This window comes from Panthera uncia (genome assembly GCF_023721935.1).
Source record: "Panthera uncia isolate 11264 chromosome A1 unlocalized genomic scaffold, Puncia_PCG_1.0 HiC_scaffold_17, whole genome shotgun sequence".
Lineage (NCBI taxonomy): Eukaryota > Metazoa > Chordata > Mammalia > Carnivora > Felidae > Panthera > Panthera uncia.
In genome coordinates, this window is record NW_026057577.1 from 26,077,529 (window position 1) to 26,104,966 (window position 27,438).

Genomic DNA, 27,438 nt, shown 5'->3' on the forward strand with positions numbered 1-27,438 from the left:
TAGGGTTCCCCTTGGCTAAGTTCAGGGTCTGAAGGGTCAGAAAATATCGCTTGTGTGTCCAGTTCCAAACATTCAGTAAAAATGCTTTTAACCCCTGTCCATTACAATATAATGTGTGTTCCCCTCCAACAAAGTTGCTTTTTTTTTCAACTAAAAATCAAGTAAATGACCCTTAAAATAAGTGTTTGTGGAGGTTATAATAGTAGTTGGCTTACCTAAAAAAGTAGACTGGTCTGTGCGGCACCTGGTACTTGAGTAAGTCTTATAAGTCCCTCTGGGAAAAAGTCCTTGTTTTTCCAGAACTGAACCGCCTTAAATCAAGGTTGAAGGAAACGTGGTTGCAGCTATGGTGTTGCCAAAACCACGGGAGATTTTGTGAGTGAGCCTGTCTAGTGCAGACCGGGAAGTTCAAAGACCTTCTTTTGCTCTCTATGACAAGTAATCACTGTGGGGGTCGGGAACAGGAATGATAAGGATAAAAACCGTGGGTGAGTTCTTGCAGCTGAATGGGGGGGACACGGCACAGCCCCACCCTCCAAAGCACCTTTGGGCATGAGCTGGAGTGCATTTGTGGATCGAGGCCTGTTTGCACTGAAACACCACATTGTACACCTAAAATTGACCTCACACCGTATGTTAACTACGCTGCAGTTAAAACAAAAACTTGTTTGCAGAGGGTGACCATGTGCCATTCACTACACGTTGTCATAACTACCTGGGACTTGACACATGGCCAAAATCTGACTTGGTGTTTCTGTCAGAAGCATTTTCTGTGGCATGTCACAAGAAGACAACTCTCCTAGGGTCACGGATGCCCGGTTCCCATGGATAAGAAAACAAGTTACCATGACATGATACAGGGCTTTGGCCTCTTTATTTTCTTTTTACAGTTAATTCCACGCATAAAAGACTTCATAAAGCACTACGGCTCTGGCTATACCCCGGGCGAGCTGCTGAGGGTGGAGCTGGCTATTTTGGACAGACTGCACTGGGACCTCTATATTGGGATACCGCTGGACTTCTTGACCATAGTAAGTACGAGGAGTTTGCAGAGTCTGCCCTAGACTCGTGTGCGCCTTTGGAACAGCTGTTCACAACATAGGATGGCAAAGCACAGGCGTGCACACATCCTTACACGTACCACAGTGAGGTGACCCACAGGGCTCATGACACATGTAAGAGGGAAAATGGAGATCTTAAATCCAACACAGTTCCACCAGACCCCCGCTTCTAAAAGAGAATAGATTATAAAGATTTTTTTTGACGGCACTGTTGTGGTGAGTTTCTCTTTAAATACACACTGCAAAAATATTTAACTTTCCATTCTATGAATACTGTACATAAAAAGCTGTCTGCCTGTGCTACACTTTACACACATTCACTTAGCTGTCTTTATTCACCTACACACGATCCTTATTGAGGCTTTAGACCATATTGATCTGGCACTTAAAAAATATTGTATTAGTTGGTATTTTTTGAGTTGGGGAATGATGGTCATTCTTAAGGAATGATTCCGTTAGTAAGGCAAAATTATGCAATGGGAGATGTATGGAGTTTTGGTCGGTTAGGAAGCATGAAGATTAAATCACTAAGGGCTGTTTCATTCTGAAAACTGGCCATTGTTGCCAAGTTGCAGTATACAGATACAAGTAACTTTTCTGCTATCTTAATCTTGAATAGTATGCTTCTGTTTTTCAGAACTGAAACATTGTCATCTAGGTACTTTAAGCTCTTAATGACCATCCCAGGAAGCAGATTGTCTTTTCTCTCCAAGGTTGAAGCTCAGCTTGGCCACAGAATGAGTATTAAGCTTCAAGTCCCTTGTGGGACCATGGATGGGAATGGAAGGGGTTGGGAAACATCGGATGCTCCCTGATGGAAATTTAACTTGTTTGCACTTTTGGTCATTGATATATGAAAGGTATGGGGTTTTCTGTTCTAACATTAAAAACCACGGTCTCTAGTTCCATGCCCTGGTGGTCCTGGGCTGGCCCCACGTGGTGGAGCTGCTGCCTCAGAGGAATCCTTCCCTCCACGTCGCGTCCCTGACCAGGCAGCTGCAGCACTGTATGGCGGGCCACCAGCTGCTGCAGTTCAAGGGCTCCACACTGGCCTTGGTCATCATCACCTTAGAGTTGGAGAGGCTCATGCCCGACTGGTGTACTCCTATATCTGATCTGCTAAAGAAAGCACAGGTAGACATCAACTTTGCCCCGGACCAGGCTCTCGGTTTTGCCCCTTGAGCTGATGCACTCTGCCCCCAAAATGGTACGCATCACCCTTCTTGGCCCCTGTGGGCTCCAGATGTTCTGGCCACAATGACTCTGTGAAGAGTCTACCTAAGGCCTAGGCTTTGTACACTTGGCATACCCTCTGGATGAGTATGGGGTACATGTTCCCTTCACTGGACCAGTTGGGTGGGTTTCTTGACAGTGAAAAGAGCTTTATCTCAGTGGCAGCCCTTGTTGTCAAGAAGATGGGGTGAAGTCTGGGGCATGTGCCCGGCTCAAGAGGAAGCACCCCTGAGCTTAATATTGCAGCGTGTAAATCTCAGACCCCTCACCTTTTATCTGACTGTATGGTACCGGGTACTGGGGTACCATGAGGGAGGCACTGAAGGATCGGAGTCTCTGAGTATGGACAGGGTAAGATGGAAATGCATAGTTAGATGAATGACAGTTTTACTGAGGTTGGAGGTGGATGTCCCTGAGATGGTGGGGTTAATGCTCTTGAGCCAAACAGTTGGACCTTCCTGAAATTACTCTGTGCTAACATTTAAGCACTCACTATTTTATTTGGAATGTAAAATGGTTCTGTTTCAAGGATGACTCTTTTAATTACAGGTCAGTAGTGAGCAGTTGAGCCACTGCAAGGAACTTGTAAAGCAGCACCTGAGAAGTTTGTAGTCCTCTTCCTGCTCAGACAACTTTGTTTCACTTCCCAGCCTCTGTGCCCCTACCCTAGTACCCTTTAGAGCATCATGGCAACCCCTTCTTGGTGGGATGCCTCTAAATTCTAGGCTTTATGGATCCTATAACAATAAAGGAAGAAGGCACTGGAAGGCAGCTGAGAAAAAGCTCCCGAGTCTTGAGAAGGCAGTAAGGAGAAAAAAGGCAGGTCGGGGGTCCCTGTTGGGAAGGGTGGTCTGACAGATCAAGACCCTGCTCTCTTCTCTCCCATGGGTCCGAGACCAGCATGAATGAATGAATGGTCATACTGCAGCTTGGTTTTCCCTTCTTCTCCAGCATGGACTGGTAGGGGCCCCTAAGGGAACTGGAGTCAGGCCAGCAGTGGGCCTTGCTCAGGACCGAAGGGCCGGGCTGGTTCTGACTGACCAGCTTGTGCTGTTCCACCTACGGAGCTGGCCAGGTTCTGTCAGCTTCCCAGACTTCTGGGAAGTGTAGCACTTCAAGTGCCAATGACCCTGCCCATCATGGCAAAAATGGGACCGTTTCTCCAAATGAATGTCCCCTGACTTGGCCATGACTTAGGTCTTTTCTTCATAAGACCTGGATCATAAAGTATGCTTTGTTCAATGTACAGTAACTTGGTCAAGCTTCACACATGTTTGTCCTTTGTTACTTTTAAGCAAAGTAGTTTACTACCTTAGAGGAATTTTATGTTTAAGAATGATCTCAGCAGCTGACCCCTGATGGGGAAACACAGCTCTGAGAGCTTTAGGTCGAGATGAGCAGGTTCTGAGGCTGAGGCTGCTCCCAACACAGCACTGCTAGAAGGAGATGACGGCACAGCCGTGAGGGAGAAGCCAGCTGTCTCTCGGGCAGCAGGACACTACAGAGCCATTGTCTGGGTGGGAGAGTCCAGCAGGCAGAGCTGCCCCCTGGAGCTGTGTAAGCAGCGTCGGGAACACGAATGACAGAACCACACATTTCACAGTGATTTCTGAAGTCTTGCCACCCTGAGCAGTTTTTTGTAATCAGGCTAAGCTGTGAGGAATATGACCTGCTGCTAGATGCAGAGAGGTCACAGACCAGGTAGACTATAACAGTGCGTGTATGAATCTCTACCTATTGTCCACACAAATTTGCCTGGTGGAGCTTCTGTAAAAATAAAGTTTAATTCCTTTCAACCTCATCAGAATCTTACTTTAAATGTATTGGATATCCAGCATTTAAACTCGATAGTCACATACACTTAGAATACCACCTCCTGGGTCCCAGCAACAGCTGTCTGTAGTCCACCAATGGGGAGGCTGAGGCACAGCCTGCTGCTCACAGCAACCCCTCCCAGGGCCACAGCTGCCCCCTGCCTCCTTCCTTGCGCTGGGAGTGAGGACTGGGGGCGGGGGGAGCAGGGAGTACGGGCTCATGCTGAGCACCCACCCCAGCTCTGGCTCTCTCTGACTTTGGAGAACTGCAGGGAAGTCTTGACCTCTTAACTAGGGAGCTCTGAGTGGAAGCTGGGTCCTCAACACTAATCTCTCAGAGAAAGGAGAAGGTGGACCTGTGTGTGAACCCTGTATTGAGAAAAGGGACAGCCCTGCTTCAGTAAACAGTATTGCTCTTTGAGAAAGCAAACTTCTGTGTTGCCAAGTACCACTTGGGAGTTTGAGAAAAGTTTTTAGGCTGTTGAGGCTCACCTTGGGATTCCAGGTCCCATCTTCCTCTCTCCCTCTCCCTCCCCCTCTCTTTTTAAGCAACTCCTATCCCACCTCAGATCAGAGATTGGGATTGTTGTGGTGGGAGAAGTATGGACACCATTTGTCTTGTTTTTGTCCCTGTCTACAGAAGGGGAGGGATTGGTGAAGGACTGTAGCTGCAGAAAATGGAGAGGAGAGAAGACACGGGCAGATGGGCTGAGAACAGAGTAGGGGAGCGTCCTGGGCCTTTTTAATACTTGTCCAAATATTACTTCCCCCAGATGGGTGAGCGAGCTGTACAATGCTGTTCCCTCTACCAATGTCACCTTTGTCTCCTCTGGTTTCCTGGAGGGTCTTTGTCCTTCAAAGCTCGGTGAAGACTTTGCTTCCCTGCTAGCTGACTCCCCACAGGGAGAGCTGAGCTGAACGTTCATTAGGGGTGTCTGCACACAAGTCTCCCCGGTGTGCTGTCACCTCCCTGACCTGAGTCTCCCTCTCCTTGTTTTGGTCTTCCCAGTGATGAACCTAGTGCCCAGTAGAGAAAGCTCCTCTGCAAATGAATCCACAAGCTTGTCATCGCTTCCCTCCACCACTGGTCTGCCCTTTCTCAGCCAAATATCCACCTACCAGGGCATCCCACCTCTACCAAACCATCTCAGGTCCACCAACCCACACTTTTGTGTGTCAAACTGCACACTTCATTTGTGGCTACATTTTCACTATAAGTCCATCATCCCACTGGGTTGCCAAGTAGCAACTGTAGCTCAGGAATCAAGGGTACGGGCTACCAATAATCAAATCTCAATTCCACCAGTTAACTAGCTGTGTGACCCTGGGTAATTACTCTACCTCTCTGCCTTACCTATAAAATGGGGGGGAAATTGTACCTGATCTTGGGATTATTATGAATATTAGAGGAATTAATGCACGTAATGCAATTCAGAACAATGCCTGACACACCATAAGCACTCAGATGTTAGTTGTCCCATGTCAAGCCTCTTCCACAAGGATGTAAACTCTTAAAAGGCAGCCCTTCCCTTCTCTCGTGGCCTGCACCCACTCACACACGCTGAAGATTGATGGACCATAGGCTCTCTCCTAACTATGACTCTTTCCTCCATCCCACACCCATTCCAGAGCTTTTCACAGATGCCCACAGCAGGAGTCACTATTGAAACACAACTCCTATAGAAGCTGGCCAACCCCACAAAGTTCACAGAAAAGACAAGCTGTGTTTTACCACAGTCGTAGCAGATTAATAGGCTAGGAAACATGTTAAATCAGAAAAGCTACTGCCCAAAAAAGACACCACAAAAACTCAAAATAAATGCAAAATTTAATGGGGAAAAAAAAAGAGTACAAAGTGAATGGAAAGGAACAAAAACAGTCAATGTATGAAGGAGTAAATGAATTAACAGGTGAAGCAGTTTTAGAAAAGCATGTTAACTTAACAGACGAGCAAGCCACACTTCCCTTGGGCCTCTTATCCAGTAATATGAGCCCCACTTAACGAGCACCCACACACAGACACATGGAAACATATATGCAGTCAGTCTGCACAATTACAAACCACCTCAATTCGGGTTACCCATCACCAGGGTAACCATTCATGCCGGTTCGCCTGAGACCGTTCCAGCTTACACCTGTTGATCTGGCATGATTATTAACAGGACCTGCTTTCACTCTGAAAAGTCTCAGTTTGGACAATAAATTACATGATTCTACCCAAAACCAATGTAGCTCATGAGAGACATGATCATAAATGCCAGCATGACCCCACTGACAGTCCTAATAATGCCAAAAGATTCTGAAAAGAAGAGGCAAATCAGATCCTGCCTACAAGGGTCACATCCCTCACGGGGTAGCTTGTTAAATAACGGCACGTTTTAAGCTCATTTTGTGCATCAAGGATTAATTTGGTCTCAGCTGAAGATGATAAACTTACAAACACAAATAGCCCAGGGAGAGAAGGGTGGCAAGGCTCACTAGAGCCGATGGTACCTGTGGAAGCAGCTCAGACCCCAGAAAGTATAAGAGTGACAGGTCTCCCGAGAGATGCTGGGAAGCCCTGCACCCATAGGAAGGTAACCAGCCACAGTTCCGACCTTCCAGTATGCCCGAGCTGCAGCCCATAGGCTGTGGTGAATGGGTGGCAGGAGCTGTCCACTCCAGAGTCCCCAAATCGGCCCGTGAACCAGGAATCTCTGTTTCTTATATAACCAGCGAATCCTCTGGGTCACTGAGCCTCATCTTCAGAAATACATTAGCTGACAGAAGCGATCTTACAGGTCATGCCTCAGCCAAAATGAATACATTCTCACACATATAATCCCCCTAAAGTCAAGCCACCGACAGTCCACATGTGCCTTAGGTATACGCTGATTTGCCTTTTGAATGCCCACACTGAAGCCCCTTACAATCTGGATCCACCCCTGGTCGCGGCATGACACTTTGAGCAGTTGCACTCCGGACATCCGTAAGACCTTCTCTGCTCCTGGTGAGGAGGACAAGGCTGCCTTTGTCCTGCCGTGCCTCTGGGGACACACACACGGCTCGCCCCTCCTCCCCACTCTGAATGGAACCCCATCTCAGAAGGGCAGGACGAAGCCAGGACTTGGTCCCGGAAATCAGTAAAGCAGGCCAAGGCAGAAAAGGGGGAAACAGCGATGGGAAGGAGGACAGAGGACATGAAAAACAAACAACCAATCCGACAATAAATTAGCGCGACTTCCCAAGGCTTCCGACTAGGGAGTGCACTAGACTGTGAGCTGCCTGAGGGCAGGGCTGCGTGTTATTCTGAGTACACTGTATCTAGCACAGTGCTCCATCAACATTAAATGAAATCCTTTCATCTACTCATTTTTTATCTATTTCATCACACCATATTCTCAGCCCTGATACTCGCAGTGGCTCGCAGACCAACAGGAACATCGGAGAATCAATACTGCCAGTACTTCCTCACAATGATCCCCTGAAGAACGCAGTGGAGGTGGGAAAGCTCCTTGGCTGGTAGTGTTTTCTTAAATAGTCCACATACATCAGACACCTTCGTGTCTTTGCCTTGTGAGTCGGCCAGGAAAACAGAAAACAACGACCTTGAGATAAAAAAACGACCTTTTCCCGGCAGAGTACTCTTTGCATTAGGAATATGCAGGATTGGTTTGGGGGGGTCTTAGTTGGAGTCAAACACTTAACACACACGTGGAGTGGTCCCTGTGTATGGGTAGCACCTGTGGAGCACACAGACAACGGCTTTGGGCTGCTGTTCCATTTACGTCCACATTTAAAACACTGCATGTGGTCTCCTTCGTGTCCCACTTTCATCCATAAAGAAATTCCAAACACTGTCATCACAGGATGTTTATTACCCACCTCTCCCTAAATATTATAGGGATACTTTATACATAAGAAAGGTTTAGAGATATTTTTAGTTTTTAAAAAATGAGGGAATCTGGGTTACTTATGAAAATAACGGGAGAGGATATTATTTGTCTTTACGCTTGTGCCAAAATAAAAATTTAGAAGTATCTTAAAAGTTATTATTGAAATTAAGCTCTAGGTTAGAAAAATTAAACTGAGGGGGAATCGAGCGAATTTTGCAGCATGTATACCAGACCACGCGGCCACACCTAGGGCACCGCGTGAGTTGCCATCTTGACGCTGAACAATTAGGCCGAGCATCGCCAGCTGGGGCCTTCGCTAGAACAGCACATAACTGCTCCGTCAAGGAATAGTGACACTGTAAATGGAAGACCAGCCACTGGCTCTGAAAAAAATAAACCTTGTCAGTTTTGGATTCCAGCATTCATGGCTTTGACGTGTTTGCATAGAGAGGGTGGCCCACCAGGCCCAGGGCAGCCTGGGGGTGGGGGTAGGGGACAAAGCAAGGCTGTAAACACTGGAGTCTGTACCGGCTCCCAGTCCGTCCTCACACCATGTTATGGGAGAAGAAGGGTCACAAGGTGTAACTCAAGCAACTTAACACATGAAAGTCTAAAGTCCGCTCTTGACATGTAAGTCTGTGCGTGCGTTAACTGAAAAATAAAAATAAAACAAACAAAACAAAAACAGACACATTAAAAGATACGCAGACGACCAAATCAAACAGAAACAAAAGAAAGCAAGTTGGCTGCTGGGAAAGGGCAGTCAGTTTGGCATTTGTGGCGAGCAAAGCAGAGAATTTGCTTTAGTTTGTGGCATTCCAGGCTGAGGGTCAAGATCTGATTGGGAAGTAATTTTGCAAAAATGGATTAAAATCTAAAGACCAAGTATAACCAATCAAAGCAATCCAACTCAGTGGTCATGAAAAACCACCCCCCCCCCCCCGAAAGCGCTCCTCACATACCCCATTCCCCTGACCAGGACAGGAGGAAGGGGCACTCCGGGCCACCTCACCTACCCAACTCCTGGCCTCACAAGGCCAGCATGGGAGGAGAGGTCTCTTCCGGAGGCCAAACTGACTGAAGCTTTCTGGCATGTCCAGCAAGCAGAAAAGACCTGTTTCCCAGACCCAGGCCACACTGGGAAGGCAGGGAGACCCGACACCACAGATGAACTCTCACCCCGAGAGCTGTGCTGCTGCCCTTGCAGCCAGCCTGCACCCCACCTCCTGGCCCTGACCTGGCCACACGTCCGTGTCTTCAGTGTCTGAGTAGTTTCTCCATAGTTTATCTCCTAGGAGATTCTGCCTGTCTTTTCTGAAACAAGATGGCCCAGACCAAGCTGGCAGGGAGCAGGGCACAGTCTCTTCAGATGCCAACACCTGGGATGTAGACCCACACACCCCTTTCCAGGAGAAACTGGATTCTTAGCCACTAGCTTGAAACCCACAGAGATTCCAATTCACAGAGCCTCAAGGCTCACCAAGCCAAGAGCTGGACATGAGGCTGGGGCTGGAAGCAAACGCAAAGCAGAGAGCAAATTCACATGGCTGAGGGAAATGTGGGGCTAGGGTCCTCCCTGGGGACAGGCAGGGGGTCATCTCTGCCAACAGTGCCAGCAGATGGGGTGGGACACACCAGGAAGCAGGACGAGGGAGACTATAGAAAGGAGGGGGGGGGGTGTCTGTCCCAAAGCAGAGGACAGGCCTTAGGAATAAGAACTAGCATTCATTCCTAAATGCCTGGCTTTGTCCCCCTCATCTCTCCCAGGAAGCAGCTCAAGAAGGTTTTTTTCCTCAGATGTCTCTGTGCTTATGTGCCCTGGGGGCTGTGTGTGTTGGATGACAAGTGCCTGAGTCTGTGCATGTGACAGGGCTGGAGTGAGAGCAAGACTGTGTGCATGGGTGTATGTGTGCTAGGGAATGGCAATACTAGGGGCGGGGAGAGTGCTGATGCCACAAGCAGCGTCCCAGAGCCACGGCTGGCTACCCACTGCATGGCCTTAACCACAAGCCTCCACTGCCACCAGGGAAAGAAGGGCTTGAACACACACATTCCCAAACATTCCAAGAAGACATGAATGTCCAAGAAACTCGAGAATGAGGACAAAAATGGAATCATCTGCTTAGTTCCTCAGCTGATAAGCGAAAGATGGTATCTGACCCAGGCCAGGGGCAGGGAGAAGCAGGGATGGACGAGATCCCACAGCGTGATGAGGTACGGGACACTGAATGAAGTAGTGTGGAGGAGGGAGACCCCCTAGGAACCAGGGCATCTGGACTCTGGCTGAGAGTGTGGAAAGAGGCTTTGAAAAAGGCTGAGGAGAAATGACTCGGAGTTGCCCCCACCTGGCTAAGAGGTTCACTGCACTGCGGGAGGCTGGAAGCCTCCTGTCCTCTCTCTTCCAACTCTAACTTCTACTTGAAGGGCAGCTCCTCTCTGGAGCAGGACTCCCAGAGCCCCTTCAGGGAGCTGGTGTCCTTCCTTCCACCAGGCAGTGAGCAGAGTGCCCGGGGGCCAGTGCTGCCTGGGCTCAAGCATCCACCTGCCAACCAATGTAGGTCCCACATCCACTGTAGAGACTAAGGGGGATGCACCACGCTGCCCAAGCAAAAACCACAGGAGATTTTGGAATCTGAAAATGCAGACATTCACGGGTCCTGCCCCTCTCTGGGCTTGAAAGGCCTTCCCTGAGACCTCTATACCCTTTTAGGCCTGTGTGGCCTGGACTTCACCATCCCAGCTCTGAGGGGGCGGCAGGAGGGGGAGAGAGAGAGAGAGAGAGAGAGAGAGAGAGAGAGAGAGAAAGAGAGAGGGAGACAGGAAGAAAGAAACAGAGACAGAGACAGAGACTGAGACAGAGCCAGGAAAGAGAGAGACAGGAATAGGGAATCGGGGGGGGGGGGGTAACAAGGGGTTACCTGTGCAAGACAGAGCATGCACAAATACCCAGTATCCTGAGATATCAAGCTCACCAGTGAGAAGAAAAGAAAGGAGGGCAAGAATGAAGTGGGAAAGCGGGTGGGACTGAGAGCCAAATGGTGACTAGGCAGAGCATGGGCGAGAACCAAAGTAGACTCAAGGAGCCAAGAGTAGGACAGAGTGGGTGCCCAGGAGGGAGCAAGAGCCAGCGTGGGCAGGAGGCCCACCACCTACTTCTTCTTGTCCTTGTCCTTCCTCAGAGGCTGCTGCGAGGTGGCGTGCAAGGCCTGGGACTGCAGGGCCTCCACCGCGGCCTTTCTGCGGTTGAAGGCGCTAGTCTCCTCCTCCAGCTCCCTGCGCTTCTCCTCCACCTTGCGCTTCTCCTCCTGGTGGACCCGCTTGAGGTGCTCAAACTTCTCGTGCAGCTGGGAGCAGAGGAGGAACAGGGGCTTCCTGTGAGCCTGGCCAGGCCCCGCCCTCCCTCACCTGGCCTCTCCCAGACCTGGAGCCCACACGTACCTCCCTCTCCTTCTCCTTCAGCTCCAGCTCTGTCTCCTTCACTTTGTTGACGAACATCTGCCTCATCTCTTCCTCCTTCCTCTGCAGCTCACTCAGGAACTCCTTGCGCTTGGCCTCATAAGTCTCCTGCAGACTGTGGAGACACACAGACAAGAGGCCAAGGGTGGGATTGCAGCGGGACGGGATGGGAGAAGGGGGATCACTTGGGCACAGGAGGGGTGTGGGGGTGCCGGGGTCCCCACGCCCCTCCCCCTGGCTCATGAGACACCCCCCCGCCCCCACCAGGCACAGCTGCCAGCATGGCAAATCTGGCCGTGGCTGTGGAGATGGGCTCACGCCCCACGCAGGATGTCACCTGAAGGGCTGGCTGTCACCATCGCTGTCCTGGAAGCCCATCTCCTCCAGCTTGCAGCGCCGGTACAGCTCGTAGTGCCGACTGTGGGTCTGTTCTCGGAGGTCCTCCATGTTCACTCTAATCAACATCTCCCGGAGCTTCACAAAGTCACAGTGGTTCTCATTCTCCACTGAAAGCATAGGGCCCGTGGGGCATCAGGTGAGCACACACACAGGTGGGCACAGGGAGGAAAGGACACAGGAACAGCAGTCAAGTGTTCCAGGCCGACTCCATTGGCAGCACAGGCACTGGACAAAGGGAGGACACAGACCAGGAGACTGAGTTTAGGCCCACCACCTGGGGATGTGCTCCCTCTAGTCACTTACCCTGCACCACTCCCCATGGGTACTGCCGTGCTCGGACCAGCTTGTTCCCCACCTTCACCTCCTCGGTGCTGCCTACCACAGCGAAGGGCAAGTGCGCCTGGAAAGGAGCCCAAGTATGGGTGAGCATTGGGTGGACAGACTAATGGACAGACCCTCCCTCACTATCCTGGACCCCAGGGAAGGGATGCCACACCTGAACAAGGCATGGCCAGATGCTTGCTTCCTGGCTCTCTTTTGGAGAAGTATCCTAAGGCCTCCAAATAGGAGAGCAGGCTGAACCTGCACCCCCATCTTCCTCACATTTGAGGGGTTCTTTCAGACCTTGGGCTCCCTAGGGGCCATTAGAAGCTCCCTCACAGGACCTGCAAACCTGGCTTTCCTCCACGTTCCCAAGCTCTGGCATCTTACCTGCTTACTCCTACAGGTTTCAGTTCCTGCCCTGCATCCTTATCTTGTGAAACTTAAGCATGGGAAAGGCCCAGCACCAGCCCAATACCCAATTCCTCCCATCTCCTGGCCGTAGGTTGTAGGACTGGCTGGCTTCCACATGCCCACCCACCCGTCTTTCCTGAATCCTGGAAATCCTGGGGAATCCTGGGGGAGCCAGAGTCTCTGGGGCTGCCACAGATCTATGCTGGCTCCAAGCCCCCTCTGGCCCTGAGGCCAGTGCCCAATGCTCACGTTCATGACTGCGTTAATCTCGGCAACAGCCTCATCATCAGTGGGAAACTGGTAGATCTGAACCCCATTGCTGACCAGCTCGCCCATGATCTTGATCTTGAACTTGTGGAGCTCACTCTTGGAGATGGTGTCAGCCTTAGCAATGATGGGAATAATGTTCACCTGCCAGGATGAGGGGTGAGGGGCAGCAGGTTAGTTCTCCCTGACTGTGGACAGCCCTGCCCAGACCACATCCCCAGGCAGAAAGGCAGGAGGCCAGAGACATGGAGCTGCTCCCATGGGCAGCCCTAGCCTGAACCCAGCCACCTGGGGCCTTTCTAATGGGTGGTACCAATTGACTATGGGGCTTCTTACAGCCCTGGTTCCCTCAAACCACCATCTAGCCCTAAAAACTAGTCCTCTGGGCAAACCCAGCTTTGGTTTTTAAATAAGAAATAATTCAGCTAGAAGAAAGGGGCTCAGGACCAGACTAAGGAGACAGAGCTCTACAGAAAGAACCCAGAGTGATGAGGGCCCACTGGAGCAGTAGGGAAAAGGCAAGAGAAAACAGGACCAAGCCCAGGAGCTATCTGCAGGCCCCTAAGCAGCAGAGCCCCTGAGGACCACAGTAGACAGTCGCACTGCAGCCCCCAACTCAGCGGAGGACCATGAAGCCCACGGAACAAGTTTGGGGGGCAGGGTATGTACCTTGCTGTCTAGTTTCTTCATGGTCACCAGATCCAGGGACTTGAGGGAGTGCCCAGTGGGCGTGATAAAGTAGAGGCAGACGTGGACCCTCGTGTCGTGGTAGTCGAAGAGTGAGCGGCGGATCTTCAGCTCCTCCTGCAGGTAGTTTTCAAACTGCGCGTCGATGTAGTCAACTATGGGCCTGTAACTAGAGACAGCTCCATCACTCCTGAGGCAGGCACTGAGCCGCAGGGCGAGGGCCGCCCCCAACCTGCTCTCTGTAGGGACAAGCGGCTTCAGTCTGGGGTTCCCTGTCTGGGTATAGGTGGCTGACCCTGTCTCCTAACCTCCAAAGGGGTCCTTGGGACCTCTGGCCCCCCATAGAGTGGAGGGCTTGCCGATTAGTGTGGGAGCAACTAGGAATTAAGGGTGCTTGGGCAGAGCGTTAGAACCGAGCCCACCATGGGGGAAGGGGGGCAGGGATGAGAGTAGGCAGGGCCGCCCTTCCCGCCTCTTGCCTCTCATCCTTATTGATCTGATCCCCGAAGCCCACAGCATCCACGATGGTCAGCTTGAGGTGCACGTTGCTCTCTTGGAGGTCGTAGGTCTGGGGCCGCAGGCGCACACACTCCTCATGATGACTGGCTTCCTCTGTCTCGAAGGTCGTGTTGAAGAGCGTATTCATCAGCGTGGACTTGCCAATGCCAGTCTCCCCTGGGGAGCAAGGAATGGAGGAGATGTCAAAGTTTAGAAACAGGACTGTCCCTGGCTGCTGGCTAGGATGGGTGGGGCTTGGGCACCTCAGCCTCCACACAGAAGAGAAGGGCAGGCCTCCAACTCCATCCCTCGCTGTCCCCATCCCCAGGAGCCACCCCTTCTTGGTGGCCTCAAAAACGTGTGGAAGAAAAAGCCAAAAGGCTGACTTGGACATAAGCCATGGCTATGTGGGATGTGAGAAATGTTTCCTCAGGGTGTGGGGAAGAGGTAGAGCCAGGCAGCTGTGGGATCCACTGGACATTAGCCTCTGCTAGCCTCAATGGGACCCATCACCTGCTCTGCACACCATCGTTCCTGGGCTGGGGCTGGTCATGAGCCAGGGTCTAAAGCCATCAGTGGCCTCCTGTTCCAGCTAGCTATCCGGTTCAGGACAGGCTGCTTCCCGAGGGGAACCCACAGCCCAGCAGATGCCAGGGCTTAGGCACCTGCGGAGGGTGTGGCAGAGCTCTTTGTACCGTTGGCCTTGAGACCCATGGAACCTCCCAGAGCCTCCCTGTTTGGGGCTGTATTTGTTCAGATGCGTGCTGGAGCTCTCGCATGGTATTATAATAGGACAGTCTTGTTTACCATAGTGTTCTTAACACACAGTAGGAACAAGAGTGAATGTTTTAAAAATAAACACACAAATCTAAACCTCTGTGATAAACACTCTCAGTTTACAAAGCACTTTCACAGCCCTGATCTTGTTCACTCTTCGAGGCAACTGGAGTCAGGCCCCCAATATCTGTTCTTGACCCTGGCAGAGACACCAATCAGTGCCTCGCCATGACCCTCAAAGTGTCTCTCTGCCTAGGAGGTCCCTTGTAGCTCAACAAGTGGACAGGGCACAGAGCTCCATCCCCTGTCTGAGGCTGCCCCCTGGCCAGACTATGACACGTACCCACGCAGAGGATATTAAAGCTGAAGCCCTGTGTGACTGACTTGCTGACGAGCTGGTCCGGGAGGCTATCGAAGCCCACGTGGCCACCAAGGGAGAGGCTCCGGGGCTCTGGCTCTGCATTCTGCCAAGAGAGAAATAGGGCAAAGCAGTGAGCCCACCGGGGAAGAGGGACCATGTGGGGAGAGGCTAAACCCCAGTGACATGCACCACCCTGCCCTTGCCAGAGTTCTCAGCAAATCTCAGGACACAGTGTGAGTCTGCCAGAGCTCCAACTCCAGGACAAATTTCCACACAGGAAGCCCAATGTGCCTCAGGGCGCCTGATCCTGTCCTAGAAAAGGGCTTTCACTCATGGCTCTTCTCTACCTGGGCTGGCAAGCGATACCTGGGCCTGGGGCATCTCCTGGCACAGATGGCCCAGGGAACTATCTATCCTGGTTGCCATCCCTGAGGGTTCACCTGTCCTCCTGCCCAGGAAGAGGCCCCAAATGGTTCTCCCATCTTAAATAAAGATTTCAAGAGGCCAAGGTTGGATAGTGTGTATGTTCCTGTAGCCCCCTCTCAGACCTCACAGACACTCCTACTGAAGCAGGATTCAAGCAGAGGCAGACCTGGTCTGACCCCCTCACACCTGTTCTCCATCAGGGGGCCCTCCCTCATTGGGCTGGGCTCACAATCCTCCATGTGCACCCCTTGTTCGTCATATACCCAAGCATGGAGTGCACAAATGGGCCCCGCTAAAGGGGCTGGTGCTCCCTCACACCCACCACTGGGTCTCAGGGCTAGTGTCTGAGGCATTGTGACTGAGGCTTCATCCCTCCTGCCTCAGCAATGTTCTCTAGGGATTTCTAGGCTCTGGCTCATACCACCGTCCCACACCCATTCCAGCCCTGGTTGTTTAGACAAAGGATTTTGGATGAGAATATGGAGGTCTGGCCTCAGGAGAGAGGCAGGCAGCAGGTCCCGAGTGAGCTAGGGCCACTGGAGCTGGCCCACAGCACTATAAAAAGAAACCAGCAGGACCCGAAGCAGAGGGTCAAAGTCAGACTCCAATTTGTGCGGAGAGTTTCTCTGCTTCCCTGGGAATGGGGATAAAATGCTGTCCTCCGAAGGAAGGTTCCCAGGCTCAGCCTTCCCTGGTTTGGCCCTCTTAGGGGGCTGGCACCAAACAGCTCCAAGTTGGGCAGAAACACGTCTCCTCCATTCTTGAACCCCTCTGCCCTGACTGCCCATTAGAAAGAACAAAGACAGGGAAGGGCAGTGAGTGTGAGTACCATCCTGCCATCCTGCCCACAGCTCCAGAGGGGAGGAAACAGGCCCAAATGGAGGCAGCCCTAGGAGCTACTGATCAGTAGACAGTGTGTGGCTACCAAACAGTGGATACGCTGGGTGCCTACCCTCCTGCACAGTGATCTCCTCAGCACCTGAGCACATTCTGACTTCTTCGTAGCTGCAGCCTGTTGACTTAGCCTGAACCCCTCCAACCATTCTTTCCTCCCCACCAGAGCCCCTGGCACACAAACTCCACCCTCTCTCCTTGACTAATAATGTTCCCCCCGCATCCCCACCCCTGCTCAGTCACTTTAGCCTTTTATCAATGACAGCCAAGTGTGTGCCATGGCAGCCTAGACTCCACATGGACCTTCTGAGCAGTGGTACTATCTCCTCAAACAAGTTGAGGTTACCCCTAAATCTGCTCTCTGATAACGCTCTCTGTGCAAAGCCTCTGCTCTTACAGCTGACCCTTTCTCCATATCCCCTGTCCCCAGGGAATCGTATCACAACCTCCCCACTCAAGCCCAGGTTGGCCCCAGGGCTGCAAACATAAACCAACAAAGAGGCCCCAAAGGGAGCTTCCTCTCACTGGTGCCCACATCAGAAACAGTTAATGGAGCATAGAATGTGCTGGGTCAGGTCCAAACCCCACACACATGGCATCCTAGGCCCTCACGGTCTGAGGCCTTCCTCACAGGCTCGGCCAGGTTACCTCTGAATTTGTTCTTCTAATAGAGTCTGCTTCTCAGGGCTCCAGAACTCACTCTCCCTTTTCCCCGGCACCTGCTCTGTCCTGGCTCTATACACCTACATTCCAGACCCCTCACTTGGCTGTGACCCCATTTCCATGCACTATTAGTCGTCCTTTCTTTATGCATCCCGGTTCTCCAATTCTTCCATAAGCTCCCTGAGGTTGGCTGCAGGCAGGGGGAGGTCAGGCTTTCCACTCTTCCCACCCTCCCACCACGATGCCCAACATGCTAGACAATGCTGCCATTTATAAACTACTGAACACTGTCTTCAACTGCTGTGGCATCAGGGGCATCTGCCCACCTCACACAGAGCTTCATTATTTAGTCTCGGTTCCACCTGCTCGTGGCAGCTTAAGGATCAAATGGGGGACAGAACAGGGAGTCTAGAGCATTTCTCTTTGCAGGCGAAACAGAAAATCTCCAAAATTTAAGGCGTGCTGTGCTTGCAGAGAAGGCTATGTGTTTATTCATCCTCTTATTCCAAGGGTGACACAATCAGGACGCAATCCAACATCCTGTAGCCTGCCGCCAAAACCCATCCCGTCAGCTGTGTCTGGGAACCACACGCGCGCGCACACTTGGCCACAGAGTCCTTGCACAGAGACAGAGGCCATCCTGGTTCTGCATTTCCCCCACTTCCTCACAGTTCCAGGCTTCAAAGGCTCAGAGCAGCACTCAGATGGGGGCTCTTGGAGAAGTCCACCTATCCTCACTCACCTGGCCCTGGCTGCCTTCAGTCACACAACACTGCTCCCTCTGGAGAAGTGTGTGGAGTACAGGGAGGTGCTCATCCCCAGATTGCTGTCCAGGCTGCACTCTGTCACTCCAGGGACCACAGGGCTGAGGCAATCAATGCCTGCTCAAGAGCCTCAGGGACCATGGGACTATTGATCTCTAGGGCAGGTGTGCACACACGCATGCATACACACAGAGGAGTGGCCTCTGGTCCTGAGGAGGGCAGATTGCTGTTCCTCCGTCTCAGGAGACAGATCTGACTTCCTGACTCTACCGAGGTGTGACTCTCACTAATGTCAGCCTCTGATCCTACATGTGGCATCAACAACATGTGATCCAAGGTGTGCTGCTCACTACAAAGTGCCTGGACCAGGTGTCTTTGCTGACCCAGCCTAGGAGGAGCCAGCAGCCCCCAAAGCATCATCAGCATGTCTCAGTTAATACAAATCAGAAAGAAACTGCAGATCTCCCAATGGCTGCCTGATGACCCTACAAATGCCCTGCAATTTGCAGCTAAGACCTCAGCTCCAACTCTAAAGGTAGGTCCTAATAGTCCTGAGCCAATCATCAGCACGATCCCATGACTGGCTCCAGTACAATCAGGTGACCCAGGATGAACTTTTATGATCATCTTATAACCATTAGGGGGGCTGGAATAACACTAAAGCCCACTCAGAGGACAGCAGCACCAAGAAAATCACAAAAAACAGAAAGCCAGCATCTGCTCTACCTCTGAGCTTTTCCCTTTGCCCCCTGCCATATCTCCCCTTTACTGCTTCAGCTAATTGAGTGGGCCCATCCAGTCCTTGCAAATGAGGACATCTTGACTGCTAGGGTTTCCAAAGTGAGACTCAGAATGCAAAGGAACAGAGAAAAAGCAAGGAGCGTAAGGAAGGGAAGGAAAAAGTGTAGAAAGTAAAACGTCTCAGTGTTTACAACCAAAGGAATGAATGAATGCCAGATGATGACACAACACCTCACTGAGGACCACCCTGTGTGAACTAAGCCAAATGGTTTACGGTCTCCTACACGGCCCTTCCCCACCCTGTGTGGCTGACACCACTATAATTCCCATTTTACAGGTAAGGAAACTGAGGTGCACAGACACCAGAAAACGAGTCAGAGCAGAGCCAGGATTTGAGAGTAGCCAAGCCCTTGCCCTAAACCACCGTACTACACTACCTCCCCTATTCTTACAAGGCCCCCGGACTCCTTCATTCAGTCGCTCAGCACACACGCGCCAGTCCTGCCTGCCAGGTGTGCCAGGCCCTGGGATGGCTGCCAAGGAAAAAATGAGGACACCAGATCCCAGACCTCAGGGGCTCAATCTGACGCAGTTTAAACTCAAAGGGCTACAGAGGCCAGGCAGGTAATGTAAATGAGTGAAGAGGAAAAAGTACAGGAATAACAACAATGGTACTAACAGTTGTCGAGAGCTTACCACGTATGACTCTGAATGTCATCTGGCCCACACATCAGCCCTATGAGGTAGGCTGTAATATCACCTCCATCAGACAGATGAGACAATGGAGGCTCCAAGAGATGAAGTCATTTGCCCATGACCACAGTGCTCAGGAGGGTGAAGCCAGGATCTGCACGGAGACAGTATGACTGCAAAACCCACGCTTCTAGCCACATCACTCCGTGGCCTGCTGGCTGAAAGACCTGCTGACTTGGCTGAGTGTGGGGTCCCTCAGGGAGAGGTTAGGAGCGCCAGGGAACTGCAGAGCCTGTGCTCAGTCCACAATGGCCGTGGTTCTGCAACTCCAGCCAACTGTGGGAACGCAGGCCCAGTGCTGCCAAATCTTAACGATTTTTCCAGAGAATCCACAAATCTAGATTTTTACGTGCAACGCCCTAATTCTGAAAGGTTGGCAACCAACACAACCCGAGCACACCACTGGGGCCCAACACAACCTGTCTGAGGGGTGTACCTGGTCCGTGGCCTGACAGTCTGCAACGCCAAGTCTGGTAGGAGAGTGAGGTAGAAGGACAACACACTCGTGTCTCCATTCTTGGGGCACGGAGACCCACAGGAAAGAGCTCCGCAGGAGAAAGCTCCGCAGGAGAGAGCTCCGCAGGAGAGAGCTCCGCCGGAGGGGCCTTCGGCTGGACAACTCACCTCCCTGGCCTGCTGGCTCAGGGGGCTTCAACTATCCTCAAAGCTCCAGAACAGAGTTGGCAGCTCTGAGCCCTACATACACAATGGGAAACTCCACAGGACCATTATCCCCTCTCTAATCACTAACAAGCTTTTGGCTCCTGAGCCAGGCCCCAGGCTTCTGTGTCATCATTTCTTTGGCACATCAAAGACAACAACCAAAATAATAACTGCTCAGGCCGGCTGCATTCCTCCATGCCCAACCATCCAGAACAAAGTAGAGAATGGCATTTTGTTATACAGCCCAGTGGATAACTAGGACGTCATCTTCCTGACCAGGAAACGCTCGCTCCGAGCTTTCTGGAGCAGCCCTAAATGCCAGCCAAAAGGAGATACTTCTTTCACCATGAAGAGAGGTGGGTTTGGGGGAGAAACCATGTCTGATGGCTTGCCCACACAAAAACAGGATTTTATCCAGAAGAAATTGGAAATCTGCTGAATGTGTGAACTAACATAGCCAAAGAAGCTGTGAGTGGATAAAGAACCCTGAGATCAAACCTCCCAAACTAGGCTGGTCTTTGGGATGGGAAGAGAAACGGTAGCCCACTGGAAGTGTACCTGACTCCTGAATCCTGAACAAAGAAGAGCTCCCCATCCTAGGGCTTCCACAGAGTTCTCTGGTGCCTCGGTCTTCGTACAGTTTTCTCCCCCAGGCTCCTGGGCCTAGAACCCACTGGCCTGAGCACCCTGCTAGGCAAACAGGAAGCCCACTTGCCAGGAGAGCTCCAGCCCTAGGGAAGCCCTATTAATTGTTGAGCAATGGACCCACGGGTCATTGCGCCACTGGGAGCCTTCCCCACCCATGTTCCTGGCACAGACTATCCAATCCACAGCTCTAGCTACTCTAAGCAGCCTGGGCCTTAAATAGCCAGAGCAGAGGCTGCTGGCCAGAACCCGTGGTCATAGCACAACTGTCCTTGAGTCTGAGAGGAATCCTAGGAATTTTCCCAGGAAAGGCTTAGGCTCATATCCCAGGATTCCACAGCAAGCCTCTAAGCCCAGGTCAAAGGTTACGGGAAATAACCAAAGGGATGTGTGCAGGAGGGCAGGGGGTAGGAATGTTGCTATCCTGGGCCAGAAGGGAAGGATAGAGGCAAGATACACCTATCCATAATCAAGGGAATACCTAGGAACAAAAGCATCTCTCTCCTAACAGAGGAAAAAAAACCTGGGGAGGAGAGGTGCCTGGGTGGCTCAGTTAGTCATTAAGACTGACTCTTAATTTCAGCTCAGGTCATGATCCCCGGGTCATGGGATCAAGCCCTACATCAGGCTCTGTGCTGAGTGTGGAGACTGCTTGGGATTCTCTCTCTCTTTCTCTCTCTCTCTCTCTCTCTTTCTCTCTCTCTCTCTTCACCTCTGCCCCTCCCTGCTCATGCATTCTCTCTCTCAAAATAGATAAATAAACATTTAAAAAGAAAAAAAACCTGGGAGAAGACATGAGCATAGACCAAGCAGCACGGTGGCAATAACAGCACCAAGGTAGGTAGGCCCCAGGAGGAGGCCACCGTCACTCTCAAAAGGCCAGTCACCCCCTCCTGCATCCTGGGAAGTGAAGGGACTTTGGGTGCAAAACTACTCCCAGGAGCCTAAGGCCACCCCTATACTCCATTCTCTCAGCTTCCCTGTCTCACTAACAGGCACTTTACTCCCTCTTCATGCAAATAGAAAGCCAGGGCCACTGCTTAGTAATATGGGATAATTTGTTGCCTACTTCTCATGACAAAATCAGATTTCCAAGAAGCCATAAGAAGTTACCAACTTCTGGGCCCAGCCAGCTTGCTCCAAGCCTAGGACACATACCTGCTTAGACTGTGTTGTGCTATCTGAGAAGGAGGGGTCCATCCCACCATGGAGCAGATAGGAGAGACACTCTGGGCCTCAGAAGCTACTGGAAACTCATGAGTTCATACTGTCCCACTTGGCTCAGGGACTCCAGCAACAGTTCCCACTGCTTTGCAGTTGGGAAGCCATAACTGATCTGGACATCACTGGAAGGAAACAGACTATGTTCCCAAGTGAATGAGACCCCACCCTTAGAAGGGGGAATGGGGACAGCAAACATGACCCTCCCCTCTCCAATCCCAGGATGGATGCTGGTGCTGGGAAGGGGCAGAGAAATGCAAGGGCACCAACAATGGCCAGTGGATACTCAGGGCTGCTGTATTATAATTGTCTGTCACTTGCTCCATTCTTGCCAGCACCAGGTTAAGTATCAGGGTTGCACCCTGGCCCCACAACCAGGTCTGGAAAGTGGACTTGAGTCCATACCCAATGGTCCTTCTGAACCCCAGGCCCCAGGGAGCCCAGACCTAGGAGGCCCCTCAAAGAATAGTTTGAAACTATGATCTGAAATAGACCCTAATTCCCTCCTCCCCTGGTTCTATCCCTCTAATGTGTCCTCCAGCATAGGGGCCACGAACTGCCTGGAAGCCATGTGTTCTAAGGACGAGAATATCTAATTGCCTCAAGACCACCCAGGGCAATTAAAGTGAAGTTACAGGGTAGTGCCTGGGTGACTCAGTGGGCTAAGCATCTGACTCTTGATTTTGGTTCAGGTCATGATCTCATCATTCATGAGATCGAGTCCCACATCAGGCTCCATGCTGACAGTGTGGAGCCTGCTTGGGATTCTCTCTCCCTCTCTCTGCCCCTCCCCTGCTCATGCTCTCCCTCTCTCAAAAAAACAAAACAAAGCAAAACAAAACAAAACAGATTAAAAATAAATAAATAAATAAATAAATAAATAAATAAAATCAGATATCTTTAAAAAAAAAAAAGTGAAGTTACAGCCAAGACGTCCCTTGCCCTGTTCTCCACCTCCTCTTCCCAACCATGGTTCTTCATGTGAGTCCTGAGGATACAGATGGTCCCAGCAAAGAACACTCCAGCTCTATCATGATGGCAAACTGCCCTTAGAAAATATCCTTTCCCCATGTGCCTGTGTCTCCCTCCTGACCTACACAGCTTCACATCGGGTTGTCTGGCAAAGCTTGAGCCTTGCGAGCCATGCCTGGGGATCTCAAGACCCGTGTTGGAAGCACAGGGGCAGGAAGGCTGCAGAGGCTGCAGGGGACACACGGAGGCCAGTTAGCCCTCAGGCCCTTTGCTCTGTCATCCTGCAGTTGCTCTCTTCCAGTAGCTGGACCCGAGCCACAGAGACATTCATGGTAGTTAATGCCCCAGTACGCACCTCCACCTAACCCATCTTAGGGCCCCAAATTCAGAGGGCTTTACCTTCTCTGTCATCTCAAGGGTTACTTGGGTGCTGGGATTGGGTCTCAGGTCCAAACTTGCCAATGGCCAGAGACTGCCATCCTCACCCAACCACAGGCTGCTGGTATCAACAACCTGATGGGCACAAAACATCCAGAGCCCTCTATGCCACCCAAAGCTTTTCACAAAAGTCAGGCCCTGGGTCAGGGCCTCCATCCATTTTCTCATCTTGTTGGCACTATAATTAGGTTCCTTCTTGCCACCTTCTCTGTTCAGAGCTTAGTCAGTCCCTTATCATGTGCTCCCTTGCATCACCAGTGCCTTCCCACCAGCCTCCCTGCTCTGACCCATTCCAAACAAGATCCCAGGCAGACCTTCCTAGAGTTGACATCCATAGCAAGGCCCGCTGCCCATGAGGGTGGTGGGACAGAGCTGCAGCCTTGCAGGTGGTGTTCACTGATGATCTCTCGACACCACCAGGGCACTGAGAGCTTCGCAGACGTTCCTTGCTGTGCTCTCATTTCTCTCTCAGAATGGCTCAGCAAGGAGGTTCCTGGCCATTTTTACAGGACAGGGAGATACCAGTCCATGACAAAGCCCTACTGCGTGAGAGGGTTGCCTCCCACACCCCTTCCCACCAGCTTTTGATTCAGGGAGGGAAGAGGCACTCCTTGGATAGCCTGCTTCTTGGAGAAGTGTCAAGATTACAGGGGTGACAACGGAAGTGACAGATGGTGCTGGGGATAAAGCAGAGATGGCGGGGGGGGGGGGGGGGGGGGGGGGGATGACTGGCTGGGAGGAATGCCAGGCATGAGGCTGCCATGCTCACGCTTCTTCCCTCTCCCCCTCATAGCTCCGCCTTCCCCCAGCTCTAAAGCCTCCCTTGCCCTGGAGTTTCAGCCCTGCCCCATGAGATTCTGACAGAAGGAACACAGGAGATGGCCATGGGTGCAGGAAAGTCTGGAACCCATTAAGGAGTCTGGGACCTAGGAAGGAGGAGGAGCAGAACAAGAGTGGACAGGAGTTGGGCTGCTCAAGGACAGCAAGAGGCAACAGAAACTCCCCAGAGCGCTGTCCCAGACATACACGCCCAGGAGATGTCAACCCTAACCCCGCAGTTGACCTAGGGTTGAGCAGGGCCTAGACAAGATGTAAAGGCTACTGATCCTGTTTATATCATGCTATGTGGGCAATAGGAACCCAGCACATAATGACCTTGAAGTACAAACTCCGTATGCTCATCTAAGCTCCAGAACGGGACAGTTCCCAGGCCCTCCAGGGCTGGGCTGACCACCAAGCCAGCCTGGGGTGGGGGCTGGGAGGCAGTGTAGACCTGCCAAAGCTCAATCAAATCATAACCTCATGGTCAATGCTTAACACCAAAATCAACCCTGCGGCTGGGAGACATCTAAACAGATCTCCAAACATGCCACAGACTGCAATTAACCTTCCACAAACTCTTTGAAGAATATTAGTATGGTTGGGTCCATTTTATAGCAAGATAGAGAAAGAAATGATTTTCCCAGGATGACAAGCCAGGAGAGCAGAATGGAGTCCAGACTCTGAAATTCAGGCCAAACCCCACCCAAGGTCTCCACCCAAATTCAACCCCATACAAGTCCTCCCAGGAGGCTGCCGGCTCAGAGCATGGAGGGTGTGGAAGGCGTCCACCCAGCCAGCTTAACCTGACATAGTCACCAAGGCTCCTGGACAGCCATACATACCTGAGTCAGTCCCGTCTCTGTGCCTTGGCCCACCATGGAGATAATACCCGAAATCCTCACAGAAATGCCAGCATGGGAATCTGAGGGAAAGGCCTTTTCCACTCCACCTCCTGGAAGTGCAATCAACCCCCTCAGCTCAATTCTGAGGACAATCTCTGGGTGTGCAGTGACAGGAGCCCTAGGGAGGGGACCATGGAATGGAGCAAACTCATTTTCTGCTGCCTTCCTATACAGAGGACCAGTTTCTACCTCCACATGGACATTAGGTATCATGTGTCATTTATTATGTCCTTATCACATGCCAGACCTTGCTCTACATACTTCACCAGGATTCTCTCGCTGAATCTGCCCAATAACCCAAGGAGGAAGGTAATATTTTCATCCCATTATATAGATGAGAACACTGAGGGGTTAAATAATTTTCTCAAGGTCACATGGCCAATAAGTAGTAGACTAAGATTCATATCAGACAGTCTGATTCTAGTTACTCTGCATACCGCTCCCACCAGCAAGACCAACTGTTAGGGTAACCTCTGACCACAGACAAGACTCAGACATAACTTTCTGGTCAGCTGGACACAGAAAATGTACACAGACACACATGCACAGATGCACAAACACTGCCAGATCTCTTGGCCTCCAGCTCATCAGCAGGTCTCTTAGGATTCAGAGACGGCCCTCCTTGGGTACATAAATTCCAATTTATAGTGCAGGGGTGAGGTAAACCTCTGATTCCACTCCTCCTGTATTTAAACTTACTTAACTGACACAGCGCCCCTTCCTCAATGGGAATAAAACACCTCAGTCTAGAATTATGAAACCAAGAGCTCCTGCTTCAGTTATGCATATTTCCAAAGTAGACCAACAAATGTATTTTCAGATTAAAGGGAAAATTTACATACACTAATTCAGATGACAGTATTTATAGCATTAATTACATAAGTCCTGACTCCCTTATTTAGCCCCAGAACCAATTCCTTATCGGTCACATATTCAACATTTCCCCCTCCCCCCCAACAGCCCTGGGCCCTCCCTCCCCCTTCCCGCCGACCAGGGCCTCACATGCTGGCAAGAGGACACAGCTTCCTTCACTGTCACAGCCCAGCCTTTCAGACACACCCAGATCCAGCCTCAGACACCATAGGACAGGCAGACACAATCCCCAAAAGGCTCCCCTCCCCCAGGTGAATTATAAACACCTTTAGAAAGTTGACTATTGGTGGGCTCAGCCCTAGAGAGACCCCTGCAGGGACCACCCGAACAGAGAGCCCTGCAGAACGCCTTCCGACTGGGGCCCAAACAAACATCCACTGGGCTGTATCCAGAATCGCTGGTTCCTGGGGGAATGGCTGCCTCAGACCGGACCAATGAGGTGGGACCTGCCTGGAATCGCACCCGGGATCTGAGCGCTTAGGCGGGGAGTGGGGATGGGAGAGGAGTGGAGGGGGAAGGCAAAGAAGGCCCAAGGTCTTCGGGATCCAAGTCTGCAACTCATTGGAAAGACTCCCTAGGATCCTTTGGGGTTTCATCTTCACAGGCTGTGCCCATCCAACAGCACCTGCGCGGCTAGGAATCTCCCCCCCCCCCAATCAGTGCAGAAACACCCCGGGAGATGTGGGGGTCCGGAGGATCCTGGATCCCCCCCCGCCCCCCTCCCCGGCCTCCGCGGCTCCTGGGCCCCCAGTCTGTCCTCGCACCTGGTCCGAACCAGGCAGGTATTTATTTGCTCCTTCCCGCGAAGGGGGTCTGTCCCTCGTGCACCCAAAGTGGACGCCCCCTCCCGACGCCCCGGGACCCCGCGCTAGCGCCGCGAAGAGCTCGTTCGGGTGTCCCCGAGCTGACAGCCCGCAGCCAGCTGCAGGGCGGCCCCTTCCCAGCGCCCCGCGCCTCTCGCGCGCGCCGCGGCCCGGCAGGGCCCTCACCGAGAAGCGCTCTAGGTCAGTGGCCGCCATGGCTATCTCCGCACCGGGCGGGCGGGCCGGGTCGAGCACCCGGGCCGCGACGGGGACCAGCCGGCTGCGGGACGCGCTCCGCCCGGGCGGCTGCGGCTGAATGGATCCAATATGGCCACTTCCTGGAAACTCCCCTTGGCGGCGGCGGCGGGAGAAGTCGCGGAGCCGCCCCCGCCCCCGCCCGCGGGACCGGCCTCCCCGCCCGGCCCCGCCACGAGCGCAGCCCGAGCCCCACTTGGACGGCCGGGGGTCTCCGCGGCGAGGCGGGAGGTGCAAGCTGCGAGGGCTGCTGGGACTTGTAGTCCGCGAGTTGGGGGTCCGGGAGGGCAGTGCCTGGGGGGCCAGGGGCCGGTGCGCGTGTCTCTGGGAGGCTGGGGCCGAGCCGGGGTGGTTGTGGCTGGGCCCCCGCGCGCTAGGAAACCAGTTCAGTGGTGAGGACAGTGGGGTGCTGCGTGCGCCCTAGGGGTATCCCCGACCAA

The 27,438-nt window shown here is 52.1% G+C and overlaps 2 protein-coding genes across 2 annotated transcripts; one reads left to right on the forward strand and one right to left on the reverse strand.

Annotated features, from left to right (window-relative positions):
• The first annotated feature begins 824 nt into the window (after positions 1 to 824).
• On the forward strand, positions 825 to 4,151 carry CCNI2 (cyclin I family member 2). Its single transcript, XM_049648868.1, has 3 exons — positions 825 to 1,031; positions 1,965 to 2,195; positions 2,844 to 4,151. The coding sequence occupies exons 1-3, from the start codon at positions 825 to 827 to the stop codon at positions 2,904 to 2,906; spliced, it is 501 nt and encodes a 166-aa protein (XP_049504825.1). The 3' UTR covers positions 2,907 to 4,151.
• A 3,795-nt stretch (positions 4,152 to 7,946) lies between these two features.
• Positions 7,947 to 27,038, reverse strand: SEPTIN8 (septin 8). The gene is made up of 10 exons (XM_049649158.1): positions 26,930 to 27,038; positions 15,146 to 15,266; positions 14,007 to 14,202; positions 13,510 to 13,696; positions 12,823 to 12,984; positions 12,142 to 12,238; positions 11,777 to 11,945; positions 11,422 to 11,554; positions 11,137 to 11,327; positions 7,947 to 8,634 (listed from the first exon to the last, which is right to left on the reverse strand). The coding sequence occupies exons 1-10, from the start codon at positions 26,957 to 26,959 to the stop codon at positions 8,631 to 8,633; spliced, it is 1,290 nt and encodes a 429-aa protein (XP_049505115.1). The 5' UTR covers positions 26,960 to 27,038; the 3' UTR covers positions 7,947 to 8,630.
• Between the last annotated feature and the right edge of the window lie 400 nt (positions 27,039 to 27,438).

What these genes read in the sequence shown, in the direction of transcription:
- SEPTIN8 (XM_049649158.1), bottom strand. Translation starts at nt 26,959, where the DNA reads ATGGCGGCCACTGACCTAGAGCGCTTCTCG. An exon ending in CTGACCTAGAGCGCTTCTCG is followed by an intron (nt 15,267 to 26,929) that starts GTGAGGGCCCTG and finishes CTCTCTTGGCAG; the next exon opens with AATGCAGAGCCAGAGCCCCG. An exon ending in TGAAGGAGAAGGAGAGGGAG is followed by an intron (nt 11,328 to 11,421) that starts GTACGTGTGGGC and finishes CTCTGCTCCCAG; the next exon opens with CTGCACGAGAAGTTTGAGCA.
- CCNI2 (XM_049648868.1), top strand. Translation starts at nt 825, where the DNA reads ATGGATAAGAAAACAAGTTACCATGACATGATACAGGGCTTTGGCCTC. An exon ending in CGCTGGACTTCTTGACCATA is followed by an intron (nt 1,032 to 1,964) that starts GTAAGTACGAGG and finishes CACGGTCTCTAG; the next exon opens with TTCCATGCCCTGGTGGTCCT. An exon ending in ATCTGCTAAAGAAAGCACAG is followed by an intron (nt 2,196 to 2,843) that starts GTAGACATCAAC and finishes TTTTAATTACAG; the next exon opens with GTCAGTAGTGAGCAGTTGAG.